This window comes from Copadichromis virginalis, linkage group LG22 (assembly GCF_057382275.1).
Source record: "Copadichromis virginalis isolate Kocher_CV1m ecotype Utaka linkage group LG22, C_Virginalis_male_GT1.1, whole genome shotgun sequence".
NCBI lineage: Eukaryota > Metazoa > Chordata > Actinopteri > Cichliformes > Cichlidae > Copadichromis > Copadichromis virginalis.
This window is the reverse complement of record NC_140638.1, coordinates 21,127,808-21,143,450: the sequence shown is the minus strand read 5'-3', so window position 1 is coordinate 21,143,450 and position 15,643 is coordinate 21,127,808. Positions and strand designations below refer to the sequence as shown.

General features: G+C 43.5%; 2 protein-coding genes across 14 annotated transcripts in view; one reads left to right on the top strand and one right to left on the bottom strand.

Annotated features, from left to right (window-relative positions):
• slc25a13 (solute carrier family 25 member 13) overlaps positions 1–2,885 on the top strand; it is a 54,488-nt gene extending 51,603 nt beyond the window's left edge. For 5 of the 6 annotated variants that reach the window (XM_085445413.1, XM_085445412.1, XM_085445411.1 and 2 more), the window contains 3 exons: positions 1,348–1,506; positions 1,714–1,804; positions 2,553–2,885. In XM_085445413.1, the coding sequence (XP_085301539.1) occupies positions 1,348–1,506; positions 1,714–1,804; positions 2,553–2,739 (437 nt within the window). In that variant the 3' untranslated portion in view covers positions 2,740–2,885. Of the gene's footprint in view, positions 1–1,347; positions 1,507–1,713; positions 1,805–2,552 lie in introns of those variants that run through there. The other variant, XM_085445417.1, reaches the window with a different exon arrangement.
• A 729-nt stretch (positions 2,886–3,614) lies between these two features.
• Positions 3,615–15,643, bottom strand: part of dync1i1a (dynein cytoplasmic 1 intermediate chain 1a) — a 66,494-nt gene continuing 54,465 nt past the window's right edge. For all 8 annotated transcript variants that reach the window (XM_085445418.1, XM_085445421.1, XM_085445423.1 and 5 more), the window contains 3 exons: positions 12,288–12,428; positions 8,587–8,712; positions 3,615–4,385 (listed from right to left, as the gene is read on the bottom strand). In XM_085445418.1, the coding sequence (XP_085301544.1) occupies positions 4,275–4,385; positions 8,587–8,712; positions 12,288–12,428 (378 nt within the window). In that variant the 3' untranslated portion in view covers positions 3,615–4,274. The remainder of the gene's footprint in view (positions 4,386–8,586; positions 8,713–12,287; positions 12,429–15,643) is intronic.

Genomic DNA, 15,643 nt, shown 5'->3' with positions numbered 1-15,643 from the left:
TTGGTTTGGGAGCAGGGTGTTCTTCTAATTCCAGAAGTAATGCTTTAGCAGACACGGCTGCAAAGTAAAGCACAAGATTCAGCTGCTCTCAAAATCCAGTCTATTTATGACTGTAAAAGTGAAGAGCAGTGTCTCACTGATCCTTTCGGGGTCAGGTTTCAGGATTTAGTGAATGTGAATATAAAACCAGTCATGTTTTTCAAAACTTAAACAGTTAAACTTTGCAGACTTTATATTATATAACATTATAAAGTTGATTTGCAATGATTTTTTTGTTTGTTTTTGTTTTCTTTCCATAAAACATGGCAGTATGGTTTCTTGAACATCCCTAGTAGCAGGTAATAAAATTTCAGGGAGGGCTGGGGCCCCCTGTAGCTACACCTCTGCTGTTTCTATGCAATTTTCATGTCGATCCCATACTGTGTGGGGGATTTGGTTTGATTACATTTTGTAGAGATAAAGATGCTGTCATCATGGTTTATCTTTTTTAAAATTTTGGATAAAGTTCTGTTTCAGCATCTGTATATCAAGACTCTTTTTATTCTGTCAAATGATTTTAAAAGTTTAAAGTTTACCTTTATCTGAATTAAAAGTCTCAGGATAGTCAGTTTTATGTGTGTGTAGATATGTATATACACATATGTATTCAGACGTCTTGCCTGCTCCCCTCCTCTCCTCCTCTCCTCAGTTCAGTGCAGGTGGTCAGTCTCCACTGGGTGCCAGTCGGCTACCTAATGCTGAGTTGATCAGGCTTGCTGAATAGCTCGTTTTGCCGTTACAAAAACCAAGAAGTCAGAGTAAATCGTCAAGAGGGCAGTTGATGGTAATGACCGAGCCATCAATGATTGGGCCCATTCATGAGTGAAGTGACTGGAGTGGGGGCCTTGCAGTCACTCCCTTCAGTCAGCCAGTCACTTTGAGCGGCACACGGGGCACAGTGTGCATTTCTCTCATTACCGTCCATTGTCTGGCCTCTTTCAAACGGCTGTAGGAAAAGTGGGAGAGAGAGGAAAGGAAGAAAAAAGGTAGAGATTAAATAATGGCCTGGATTGGTTGATGGTGAAGTGATAGGAGCTGGCCCCTACTTGTGTATAGTGTATGTATGCTGCAGACATACTGCAAGATGGTAAAGATCCAAGATGACGTGTTTCAGAAAGGGGAACAAAGACGGCTAAAAATCCACTCGATGAGATGCGGTTTCAAAGATATGCAAGATTTCAATAAATCGCTGATGGCTGCTTTCTGCACATCATCTCATTTGTTTGGGCCTGATTTTGGATTTTGTGCGCTCTGTTTAGAATCAAACACGTTCCGACCTTTTAGAAAGCTCTCGAGTTCTTTCTGCAGGCATGCCGGCCGCCTCTCTGGTGACCCCGGCAGACGTGATCAAGACACGGTTACAGGTGGCGGCGCGTGCTGGCCAGACCACCTACAGCGGCCTGATGGACTGCTTCTGGAAGATTCTCAGAGAAGAGGGGCCCCGCGCTTTCTGGAAAGGAGCTGGAGGTACGCTCATGGAGTCAAACACAATTGCAACACAATTCTTGTAATAGATTTACATTGATTTGATCATAAGACATAAAGCATAAACAGACACTTTCACTCTCCTTGCGTCTCAGAGATGATTTTGGCCAAACCAACTGACCAATCTGGTTCTGCGTTTGTGTAAATTGCGTCTTTATTAATTAAAATAAACACATTTCTCCACTGCAGCTCGAGTGTTTCGTTCTTCGCCTCAGTTTGGGGTGACACTGGTGACCTATGAACTCCTGCAGCGCTGGTTTTATATCGACTTTGGAGGACCGTAAGTATCTTCAACCGCACAGAAACAATAACAAGCCTTTTTCTTCCTGAATGCAAGCACACAGTGATGTCACACAGTCCCTCTGACAGTTTCCTCAAATACACAAGTTTTGTTAGCACCCATTTGACCTCAGCGTGTCGTTTCCCCACTCCTGGGACTCAAAGAGCCTCATCCTCCTCTCATGAAGGTCACTGTCAAGAATAATTCACTCCTTCACTCTAAACCCCGTTGGGGAACTTGGGTTGCCTCCTTTTAATGGACAGCAGACACCGCGATGCACATGCACGCATCGGTCGGACGGCTCATTCGTTTTCCATGTAGCGCCCTCTCTCCCCGCTCGCTCACAGCGACACAAAATCAGCTGCAGATCCAGTGAAAGCTCGCTGCGGTTTGGACCCGAGCAGATCCTTTTCTTGCTGTCTGTGTTGGCAGCGATTCACAGAGCGCGGCGTGAAATCTTTGAGGGATTTGATTTAGTTCTGCTCTCAGGGAGAACCGTTGAGCCGTTCCGCTTTTGATTTTCTATTAAGATTGTTTATTTCTGTGGCGAACAGCGTTTCGAATGATAATATTAATTTAAGATTTAATAATGATGATAATAAAACCCCTGTGCGTTAACAGTTTGCAGTGTTTATGTTGTTGAACAGTTCCCTCCGTTCTCCTCGTCTCTACCTCTTTTTTTGCTCCTCTCTCTCTCTCATCATGTCCCTCACTTTCTCCTCCATCTCTCTCTCTCCACACACCACAGAAAGCCGGCTGGCTCCGAGCCCACCCCCAAGTCTCGGATCAGCCTGCCGGCGCCCAACCCCGACCACATCGGAGGCTTCAGGTTGGCCGTGGCCACATTCGCTGGCATCGAGAGCAAGTTTGGACTCCATCTCCCACGCTACACGGTGCCGACGGCAGCGGCCCCTTCCAACGTGAGCACCCCCTGAACCTCCACGGGTGTGTGTTTGAGGGGGGGAGCTGAAGTGTTTTTCATACGTAAAGCACCGAGAAACTATCAGGTCCATTTAGTTTTCACAGTATTTGAAGTTATTTTGTTCTAATTATTGTATAAAAGCATCTATATGCGATCTCACCGATTAGCAAAGTGTGTAATTGCTACAGGGCTCACGCAGTGTTTGTTTCACAGTGTTGTGTTATACTAGTTAGGTTTACACTCCAAACTCGTACACAGTATGCACACAGCAGCAGAAGGGCTTGCACAAATACACTTGAACACTTTCTTTAAATATCGGTGGCTACTTACTGTTGCAGCTTTTTCCAGTGTCTTCCTTTTGTGTTGCTTTATAACCAAAAGCACATTAATCACATGATCATAAAACCAGCTACACACAAAAAATACAGTAAATGTGGCACTTCTGTATATATTAGAAATCCAGACATATTTTCATATGTGTGCGTCTGTTTTGATTGAGTTGCTCTTTTCAACTGTGTGTCGATTTATGGTCGAATGAATCCAGAAGAATACGACCAGAGAAAGAAGTTTTGAATGTAAAAGGCGCGGCGTTAACGTTGTGACCGTACATAATGTTCACCGCTGTCAAGATGTTTGGGTTCAGGTCTAAATGTATGCAGATGTGGAAATATATGAAGGAGTGCGTGTGCCATGGCTCTGTATTTAAACTTGTACGGTGCAGAGACTGTAGGAGCTACATGTGGTGTGTAATAATTGTGCCTTACTGAACGTATGGCAGCAACATGTGTGGTCGGAGTAAAGAGACACTTAGTATTAGTAAGTATGGTGGAGGTTTTATTTGCAGTACTACTTCCTGGTTGGAGGTGGAAATGAAAGCAACACAGCGGCTCCTGGGCTCTGCTTTAATAGTCAACATTAGCAGGCTGAACAGCAATCACTCTGAATTACAATATACCTCTTATTAATCGTCACAGTTCATTAAATAATATACAGTTGAAGCTGACACTGAGTACAGAGGACCACTCGATTCAGCTTCTGACGCATCGACTCGAACACTGACATAAAGCAGCTCCATGTGTGATAACCTCGCTCCATGTTAACCCCACATTTCTGCATCTGGAATATTTTGGGAATGCGTTGCATGCAGGTTTACTACAGACAAAAAGAAGCACAACATAAAGTGAACATGGAAACGAAACATGACTAGTCTATGAAACCTGCTCCATTATTATTATTTTTTTACAGTAGTGCGAAGCATTGTTACAGTACACACACCTCCATAAGGCTAACAGACTGCTGCTCTTTATATACTGGAGGCTCACGAGTTGCAAGCGACGCATCACCTGAAGTCGTTGGACGAATAAATAACAACAAATCGGTACAATTTGATTTTAGAAATGCAAAAGTACAATAAAAAACAAACAAGAGAGGAACATAAACGTGGAGAAACAAAACCCAAAGTGAGTGAGAAGCACATGCTACATTGACACCAGCAGAAGCACACCAGGTCTCTGGATCCGCCCACTTTGGTTTTGGAGTCTTTCTTTTCTATGAAGCCAGCTCCATAGGCCCCTCCTCCTCGCCGTCAGCACGGTTAGCACGAATCTCCATCAGCGTACGGGCAAAGCGCGCCCAGTCGTCCGTGTGGGCCACCGAAAGCTGTAAAAACCACACAGGTACACGGTGTGAGGGAAATCGCGTACATCACTATACGGGTACCACAGCATGACTTAATAACGGAAGGAAATGAGCAATAAATCTGTCTGTGCTGACATCAGATCCTGGTACTGATGCTGGAACAGCGGCCGTGCCAACATAGAGGACTCCCACAGAGAATCCACGCTTCTCCCGGTTCCAGATTTTTCCACAAGGAAAAACGATGTCATAAAATCCCATAAATTCCTGGCAGATTACTTTTAGCATGAACAAGCAACATGAGATAAAGCAGTTGTTCTCCGTGATCATTTTCCAGAGTTTAACCGCGTGTCTGTAAGTATGGTAAACAGATGTTCGGTGTTTCGGTGTCTGAGAAGCTTTCATATTCTCTTCAGTTGTTTTAACACTGGACAGGTGACATCTGCTCATCGGTTGTGATGGAGCCAGAGATGACCACAGATCGACCTTTAACCAGCTCGGCAACCACTTGCTGTCAGGTGCCATCTGCAAAAAATTTACAAAGCTATTGCTCTGCAAATACACAGCAGTTCACATTAACTTCTCACATTCAGCCTGCACCCACAACCCCACAGATCTGAAACCAATTCCTCCACAAACATTGACGTAGTTGATGCAGGGCTTAATTTAACTACAACGTGACACACGAGCTCAGCAACCTTGCTTTTATATAGGAATAGAACCACAATACAACCAGCTGGCAACCAGTTGAGTCGAGTCCCCTACTGCAAAGAGAGGAGTTGCAGTCATCAGTGCAAGCTTATATAAACGTGTTGGTGATCTAAAATAAGACAATTATTATTACAAGCCTGTCACTTGCTCAGAGTCACTGCAGTCAGTCTGAGACGACCTGTGTGGTTATTTGCAGAAAGGCTCCCTCACACCAGGCAACCTGTACAACTGCTTAATGATCCAAAGTAGTTCCCAGAAAATCAATGCGATCACTAATTCTTCCTAGTAGCAAAGAAATTCACATCCGAGCTCTAAAGGCAAAGTCATCAATGAAATCACATGGATTCAATATTCGGGGCCATAAATGTTTTCCATAATTTCATTGATAGTTCATTTAATTGCTGCTGAGACATCAAATTGGTCAATCAGATACTGTCACTGGAAGCACGGCCTATGATGCTGATCTATGATAGCAACGCTTCTGTACTCACAGCCAAAGCCGTGACATCACCACATCAGCATCATACTGACCAAAAAGGTAAAAATAATCATTGCAAACAGAGTATTCAGAGCAGTCTGAAGCCTGTGTTTGTATAAGCATTCAGAACAGAACTATGAGCGTCACAGGTTCACTTTGGTGTTTGATAAGAGAACATGAGGCCAGTATGAGATGTCAAACTATGTTTTATTCCTCATAAAGTGTCTTGCTAGAGTTGTGCACAGCAGGAGTCAGAGTGAGTGGGACTGAAGTCGCCACCCAAGATGCCTGCAACCGCTTTGCCTGCCCAGGCTGTAATTAATCGGGAACCAGGAAGAGGGAGACAGCCATTTTGAACCACCCCCCAAGGGGCTGGGCTGGCCACAGCGGGGGGCTCTGGCAGATCGTTGTGTACTTGGTGCCTGAGTGACTTCAGCGTTAGCAGCAAGACAAGAGGCTCAGAAACACGGCTGGCTGGGCTGAAGTCAGGTTTTTAAACAGCAGCAGCTTCAAAATGCTTCATGCTGAGGAACATGATCTGGAAAAACAGAGCAATACCAGTAAGGTCCTAATAAAAACTGCTCTAATCTCTGATGACACAGTTTTTTCTCATTTGTACTCAGTAAAATAAAACAGAAATAACAGTATTTGGTATTTTACTGCACTGGAAAACTCTAAAGGGCTGCTCTAAGTCCCAGGACCACAGCTCTCTGGATGAAACTGCTGGCCATCTCTTTTTTTCACATGCTGTTCCCAGTTATAGCTGTATGGGGGAGTTTGTAGTGACTTTAATACCCACAATACACACACACACACACAAACTCTTAGCTTGTTGGAGTCATAAAACCTTTCAGCTCTTATTGATGACTCTCATGGTTACCATGAACTCAGCATGGAGTCCACCAGCTCAGCCCCTCTCCAGTTTACCACACAACAAAAAAAAAAAAGATGCTAAAATTAGCCGAGCGGCTAGGCTAGGCTGCACTCACTTGGGATCCTAACCAGAGCTCTCTAAACATGAGAGAACATACGGGCTGGCCGCTTTGTGGTGACAGCAGTGTCACGTGGAGGCCGTTTCACATGAAAGAGATGGGGCACAAAAATATCAAACATTTCCACTGCAGGAACCTTTTTGAGGGGGTTTAACAAAGCAGGGAGAAAGATCTAAATAAAGGTCTAGGGAAATTACTTAACCCCTCACCCCCCTGCTTATGGTTGCTTACGGGTTGCTGCTTTCTTTGTGGGTGGAGCTTGCAGGACCACACATCGCCAAGCAGGATTTTAACCATCTAAACTGTTTGTTTTTAAAATTATGGGTAGATTTACTAACACTGGCCTCTGCCTCCTTAAAAACATAAACTAAATGAGGGATGGTTAAAGGCGTGTTTGTGCACTGGTCCTACAGGGATCCAATGTTGTTGCTGTGTACATTCACAAGGGGGCAGTGTCCAGAATACGCAGAGTAACCAGTACTGTTGACTGCTGGTCGTTTAGCTTCGCTAAGCTTAGCTTCAAATGCAAACTTGTTGTGTGACAAATAACACACTGAACACACTTTTGTGTTCAGAATGTCCCTGTCAAAAAATGCAGATTGTTTATTTGCATACATAAAATTTGAAAAACCAAGAAATTCCAGCCGTTGGGAACGACCGTAATAAGAATAGGTGTGTTTTACACATCAAGTGTGTAAAACAATGAAAACTGTCCACTGTGTTTCTCTTTCTTCTCTCTGTACTCTCATATTGTTCTCATCCAGTTCAAGGAAATGTGTTAATTGGTTGCTAATTATTCACTAATCTGACACAAATGTGGAACCATGAATTCCACTTCAGTGACTCAATTTGTAGAAACACAGAACAAAAGATGGGCGGAGCTACTGTGATGTCACCCATTGGTAACGCCTTGCTGAAATGAGTGGCTACACATGACTCAGGTGTTCACTGAGGTCAAGTCCAGGCTACATCAAATCTTTGTCTACAGTAGAGTCCCATAAAAAGTACAAGGACTAAAGACAGACTTCATGCTAACTTACCAAATGCGACTCACGGCAGCGCTACAGAGCACCTAAGTTCAGCTGATCAGCTGATCAATGTTTTACTGAATCATCGTCTCATCATCCACTCTCAGGTTTGCAGACAGTGCACAGGAATTTGGAAAGTACTCAAATTTCCAGAGAACAGGCAAAGAAAGGATTTTTGATTCAATGTCATTAGCTCAGTATTTCCAATGTATATAGTTTTAATGGCACATTTAATGCCGTCTTGTGTTCTAAACACTGATCTGATGTAAACGTCAGTTTTATCTCCAAAATCAACTTTTTGGTTTGAAGGTCGCAGAGACATCCGGAGAGTGTGAATGTTTCTTTTCACTCAGATGAACCTAGTGGGGGCTTTATACACTGAAGAACGAGACCTAAATAGATGAATTATTTGTATGTGCAGGTTTTACTGAAAAAAAACAACCTTATTTCTACTGTTACACAATAATGTCAGTGGCTCAAACACACATGAATCACAGCATAAGCAAGTATATATTTATAAAATGATGATTAAAGTTTTTTCACCACATGATGGGTTTTTGTTTAGAATTAAAGTGAAAAAGAGGTGTTTGTGATGAGCTTTAACTATTATCCATTTAAAAAGATCAGTAAGTTAAATTTCAGGCACTAAAAAAAAATCGCTCTATGTGGCAATAAACTTTGGTCATTGCAGTTCACTCAAGCTTTTGGCACCTAGGCGGTAATTAAATCTTGACTGTTTGAAAACTAAACCCACGAGAACTCCTGGCTCCGTGCACCACGGCACTCAAAGTGAATTAAAAAAATGAACTCAGCAGACTTTTTGTAAAAGCCCAGAGCACACTGCCAAAATTTTAACATCATATGAGAAACAACCGAGTGTAATATTTCTGGAAATGCTACGATTATTACTCTGTAATCATTATCCTGCACTTTTTTTAGGTTGCCACAAATATTCTATAAATGTCTTAATTAAGTAACGTGTAAGCACATGTCAGCTATACAGTTAATTCGAGTACCTCTCCTGTATCGTAGATCCAAACTCGACCCTCCGAGTCGCCCACAGCCACCTCCTTCCCTCCTGAAGACCAGCGGACTCTGTTGAGTGCTGAAGCTCCCTCAATGGTCACGCTGGCAGTGGGTACCTGGCAGGCAAAGAGTTCAAACAAACCCACACCGTTAAACAACAAATCAAACAGTTCACGGATAACTGAGTGTAAAATGTGGTGTGTAAACACGTAGGTGTGTCTGCTATCCCAAGAGTTGGTCTTGGTTATGTTCCTGATCATCAAAATTAATGCTGCTCGAGGTTTAACACTGCAAGCGACCAAAACCTCCCGATGTTCACTCATGAAAAAATCTTTTTAAAAAAGGAGGTGGTTAAGGTCAGGTTAGGATATGATTGGTGTGCTGGTAAACTCTGACATCACAATGTGATTGGTCAGTTGCAATGTTGAACTTTGGACCAACGTTAGTTTTGACGATCCAGGATCGACACCAGCACGGGGATATCGGATCGTGCTTTTGTGGTAAGGAACAGGCCGAATCAACAGGAAACAAATAAACAGCAATATGGAAACGTGAGTGTTAAACAGAGCACTTAACAAACAGCTTCTGTTACAGCTGCTGTTTGTGTTTGGGAATTTTATTCCTCAAAAAAGAAAAAAAAAGTCAATGAGTGACTTTTAATTTAGTCTTAAATTCCTCTCATATTCCTTTGATTTTAAAGGAAAACACAGTGAAGTAAACATTTAGGCATAAATCATGCCTCTCGGCCCTCATTTTTTACGACCATAATCGCTGTTTAAACGATTCCCTTTATAGTTTATTGGTAAATGGAAGCATTATACCATTATGGTCAAATTTAGCAAATTTACTATTTATAAAGGGCCACTTTATCCAGCTATACGAGACGGTAAGAAAAACAAAGCTGTCAAATTACAACTTGTAGACACAACAGGATATTTACAGTGTAATAACTCACTTTGCTGTTGTGGGTGAACAGCAGTGCTCACACTGCACCTTCAGAACCCCCTGAAGCCACGTGCACAGTCTACATGAACTGCTCCTGACATGCGGCAGGCGAGTCTGACATATGTCACCGGTGGAGACAGAGGCCTTGGCATCATGTCGCCTCACACACAGAGCTTCTGCGTATTTGAAAGCAGCGCTAACCGCATGCTGCACGAGCGGATCCGAACTGAGCGCTCTAAATTGGTTGTGCATGCGTGCGCGTACGTGTGCGCACTGGAAATGAGAACCAGGCGCACCGCGCAAGCTCTGTTAATGTCGTTATGCCTGTGTGTTTTTAATATGACGATAACAATGGAAGCCTGTTGCTATTAGACTGCGCGCGAGGCAGTGTGCGCGCATGTGTTCGATACATCCGCCTGTGTGTGTGTGTGTGTGTGTGTCTGAGCAAATGTTTCTCATAAAGCACATTGTTAGTCGAGTTAGGCCGCCGATAATGAACTCTTCCTCTGTCTGTGAAAAGGCTGCTGTTGAGGGAAGCCTGGGAAACTTGTCATCTGCGCTGCAGAGGGAGGGAGGACTCTCAGCTACCGATGGACCCGGCTGAGAGTAACGGGCTTAGCAGATGAAGAGATGCGACACCAAATCCAATTTTATTTATATACGTAGACTGAAGAAAATGAGACGCTGAGAGTGAAAGAACATTATGAGAGAGGATGGAGAGTAGGTGTTGTCTCCATGGAAACCAAAAGAGAAGGAGAAAGGAGGATCCTTTTATCTCTACTTTTACCCGAGTGATCAAAGGTTTGGTGCCCACTCTGCTCCCAGAGTTGTAACAAAGTATGATTTTAAGAAATGTGGATTCTGCTTCTTAGCTCGACAGTTTGATGCTCATCTGTCCATTAAATATGAGGCTGCAGCCATGACAGTTAGCTTAGATTAAAGGTACAGTCAGTAAATTTGCAATGTTACATAATAAGGAAAAAGGGACACTGTACTCTGAAATATACACTGAATAGTTTGTAATTACATCTTCCAACAAACTAATGTTCAGAAACGTATAATTAATCCATTAAAAATACATAGGAGTGGCTTTGCGGTTTGTGGAAACCGCCATGTTCTCCCACCATATTTGAATACAGTAGCTGGGAAGGACATCTCCCTTTTGACTAACAGCGTTATAAATATGTGGCTAGAGACTGGCCACATACATGGACTCCATATGTGGAGGCTGTGGAGAAAAAGTAGTCGTGGCTATTCGTGTCCATGGAAGGACATTTGAATTTGTGCCTGCGTCTTCAGAGCAAAGATTCGAAGGATCATACGTATGGTTTATTATCAGAGGAGGAGGGAAAGGAAAGAGACAACGCTACCAACATCTCAAGCCTCATCTCCTGAACTCTAACACACAAAAACGTGCATAAATAGGCTGATTTATTCCTGACATTATCCCGGTTACTTATTGTCAGCAGATTACACATGCGACCCTCCCGTCTCCGGACAGCTGACAACAACAATAGCTGGTTATAAGCTAACATTATAGCTAACATCCCAGCTAATGTTAGGCTGAAGTGTCCTAGAAATCACACTTTCCCTCTAATAAACAGTTTGATTACATTCCCTCAAGCATCAGAATCAAGCTAACAGCAGCAAAAACAGCAGCGCTACCAACACTTTGGCACATCCTCAACATCTCCGAATCATTGTCATCATTCAGAAGTGAGCTTCACTGACTCACTGAGCTATATCGGATTCCTTTCAAAAGGTTTTACAGCATCTTCCTGAGAAATAAAGATTTAATGTTTTTGACCTTTGTTGGCTGACTAATACATGTTTGTCCTATAGCAGACATCGGAGCTAGGATTATGCACATAACTGGTAAGAAAACAGACCTCAGGTGACTTCAATCTGCAATTTACCTGTACCAGAATATATCCCAACCATAAGCACTGTAAACATCAATGGCAATATTGGCCCAGAATTTCAGTCAATGCGTCCCTACTTTTACACTGTATCTTATTGTACATGTGTGTTAAAACAAAACAAAAAAAACCCTGATTCCACTTTTTGTAAGTGTGTGCGACCTTTAAAAGAAAAATAAGCTGTGTTTTTATTTTGCTCACTGTATAACACTGTCTGCAAACTGTTTAATACTATGACGTGTCCTCCAGTGGCCTTAAATGCACTCGTCTTAAAATAACTGCTTGCCCCACAGCCTTGCGAAACTCAACCCCTGGTCTGAAGTTTCTTTTTTTTTTATCATTATTATTATTTTCATGGAACTGTGGACTGAGGGCTGGGGCTTTGCTCATGGTCTCCGGCACATCTGTGTTCCCCTTCGAAGGGACACTGTGTGGGAGGATGATGGGACGGGGTTTGTGGGGTCCTGAGGTTCCCTGAACATTGGAGAGAGGTTGTAGAAATGTTAGCGGGATGGCTGGGTGGGAGCTGGGATAAGGAGATGTCAAAGTCTGATTTAAAGCAAGGTCTGTGGGAAACGCCCACGGGGGAATCTGGTATTGTGTGTGTGTTGGGAGGGATGTGGAGGGACTGGTGGTGGAGGGGTTGATGGGAGGGAAAAGTCTTGGATGTTTGGTTGTGTGGTTCGGGCTGAGGCCCAGCAACAGGCCCTGAGGACACCAAACACACGCACATCAACACACAAAGAGATGACACACAAACCACACCCATCACGGCCTGTATTAGCTACATTCACACACACGCACACACATACAGAGTATGCACACACCTCAGTGTCATTGTTGAGGTTCCACAGGTCCAGGCGGCCCATGCCATCCACGGCAGCAAACATGGCAGGGTGCACGGGCGACCACATGACATCATACACATAATCGGCGTTGTCTTCAAACGAGTACAGAGGCTTGTTGTGCTGAAAGAGAGGAGGAAAAAAAGAGGATATCTGTGCGAGCGTGTATGAGTGACATGGTGTGAAAAAAAAAGAAGAAGAAGCAGAGAAAACGCGGAGAGCGACGGATTACAGCGGATGACATACCAGAGAGAGAGGGAAAAGGAATTGAGAGAGGGAGTGAGGGAGCTTCAGACAGAGTGGCGCTGCCTCAGCCTTGGGGCCTGTCTGGGTGCAGAGCCTAATTAAAAAGCCTAGCACATTCACACAGCGCCATAAAACCGCTGGGAGAGATGAAAGAGAAGGCCTCTCCACAAGGTGTACTGTAACCTCAACACAACAGCTGTGAGAGAGAAACAGAGACAGAAAAATAGGAGGAGGAGGCGGGATGGACAATGGTGCACAGGAAGGTGTGTGTTTGTGTGTGTGTGTCCTTGCAGGTGTGCAAGGAGAACCTGACTGATAATGGTTTAAACCAACTATTTAACACTGAAACTAAATCTAACAGAGAGATCTATATGTTATTTATGTGCTCAGAGGCATCGTTTTACACTTCCGAAACAAATCTGTCATTCCTCGTCTGGTAGACAAACTCATCCCATTATACTGACCTAAACAATTATGTGTTTGTGACGTTGCGTCTCCAAAAAGTCCTCGTGACAAAGTCAGAGGTCAGAGAACAGATGCAGTCAGCTCTCGCACCGGCGTCCTCCCTTACTGTGCATGTTTGGTTTTGTGGTGCATGCACTGCACTATGCAGGACAACACAGCTGCCTACAATGAGAGCTGATTGAACTTTGACCTTGAACTACACTAACCTCTGGGAGAAAGACCAGTTGGTGAAGGCTACTGCTTGTGCTGCAGTTTACTCACACTAGGGGCAGTTGTCTCAGTCCATGCCTGATCACAAATGCCTCTCCCTCTCCATGCCCGTGCTGCCAGTACGCTCTTTAACTCTCAGTAATTTCCTCTTCACTGTCTTTCCTTCATCCTTAATGTAAAGAAGCATCTCAACTCCTCCGTCTGTTTTTCCAACACACACTTCATTATGATGTAACAGTACAGGGAGTGCAGAATTATTAGGCAAATGAGTATTTTGTCCACATCATCCTCTTCATGCATGTTGTCTTACTCCAAGCTGTATAGGCTCGAAAGCCTACTACCAATTAAGCATATTAGGTGATGTGCATCTCTGTAATGAGAAGGGGTGTGGTCTAATGACATCAACACCCTATATCAGGTGTGCAGAATTATTAGGCAACTTCCTTTCCTTTGGCAAAATGGGTCAAAAGAAGGACTTGACAGGCTCAGAAAAGTCAAAAATAGTGAGATATCTTGCAGAGGGATGCAGCAGTCTCAAAATTGCAAAGCTTCTGAAGCGTGATCATCGAACAATCAAGCGTTTCATTCAAAATAGTCAACAGGGTCACAAGAAGCGTGTGGAAAAACTAAGGCGCAAAATAACTGCCCATGAACTGAGAAAAGTCAAGCGTGCAGCTGCCAAGATGCCACTTGCCACCAGTTTGGCCATATTTCAGAGCTGCAACATCACTGGAGTGCCCAAAAGCACAAGGTGTGCAATACTCAGAGACATGGCCAAGGTAAGAAAGGCTGAAAGACGACCACCACTGAACAAGACACACAAGCTGAAACGTCAAGACTGGGCCAAGAAATATCTCAAGACTGATTTTTCTAAGGTTTTATGGACTGATGAAATGAGAGTGAGTCTTGATGGGCCAGATGGATGGGCCCGTGGCTGGATTGGTAAAGGGCAGAGAGCTCCAGTCCGACTCAGACGCCAGCAAGGTGGAGGTGGAGTACTGGTTTGGGCTGGTATCATCAAAGATGAGCTTGTGGGGCCTTTTCGGGTTGAGGATGGAGTCAAGCTCAACTCCCAGTCCTACTGCCAGTTTCTGGAAGACACCTTCTTCAAGCAGTGGTACAGGAAGAAGTCTGCATCCTTCAAGAAAAACATGATTTTTATGCAGGACAATGCTCCATCACACGCGTCCAAGTACTCCACAGCGTGGCTGGCAAGAAAGGGTATAAAAGAAGAAAAACTAATGACATGGCCTCCTTGTTCACCTGATCTGAACCCCATTGAGAACCTGTGGTCCATCATCAAATGTGAGATTTACAAGGAGGGAAAACAGTACACCTCTCTGAACAGTGTCTGGGAGGCTGTGGTTGCTGCTGCACGCAATGTTGATGGTGAACAGATCAAAACACTGACAGAATCCATGGATGGCAGGCTTTTGAGTGTCCTTGCAAAGAAAGGTGGCTATATTGGTCGCTGATTTGTTTTTGTTTTGTTTTTGAATGTCAGAAATGTATATTTGTGAATGTGGAGATGTTATATTGGTGTCACTGGTAAAAATAAATAATTGAAATGGGTATATATTTGTTTTTTGTTAAGTTGCCTAATAATTATGCACAGTAATAGTCACCTGCACACACAGATATCCCCCTAAAATAGCTAAAACTAAAAACAAACTAAAAACTACTTCCAAAAACATTCAGCTTTGATATTAATGAGTTTTTTGGGTTCATTGAGAACATGGTTGTTGTTCAATAATAAAATTATTCCTCAAAAATACAACTTGCCTAATAATTCTGCACTCCCTGTATATGCCCAGAGTCCACTTCATCAAGCGGGCCTGGGCTCAGCACAATTAGCTGTGTCCAAACATCATACACAGACACTATACTAGTCAAACAAACTGGACTTTGGGGGTCAAATATAGGGGTGGGTTTTTATAATCGATTCATCGATTAAAATCGATTCTGGCTTGGATAACGTAAAATCGATTCATTAAAATCCTGAATCGATTTTTTTATATAAATTTATTTTGTCCGAAATGCCAGAATCTCTGGTGACATCTCACAAAATTTCAAGAACCACCAAACAGTAAATGAGAGCAGGTACAGGGATTCTGCACATAGACTTAAACACACAGCGCGACCCGCGGATCAGAATCAGTTAGATGTGGCCTTTCTCACAGTCGGGGCTGAAAGCCGACAGCTCGCTGATCCGGGTCCGCGCTTTGTGTTCACGCCCTTTATGCGCTGATTCTAAAGCTGTTAGTTTGATCTCTCTCCAAACAATATTGACCGAACCAGCAGCAAAAGAAGATCCAAACGCTTCACATAAACATCGTCATGAATTCACTCTTTTACTGTTTTGCTTCCATTGCGATGCGCAGCTCTCTCTCTCTCTCCCTCTCCCCCCCCCTCTCTCT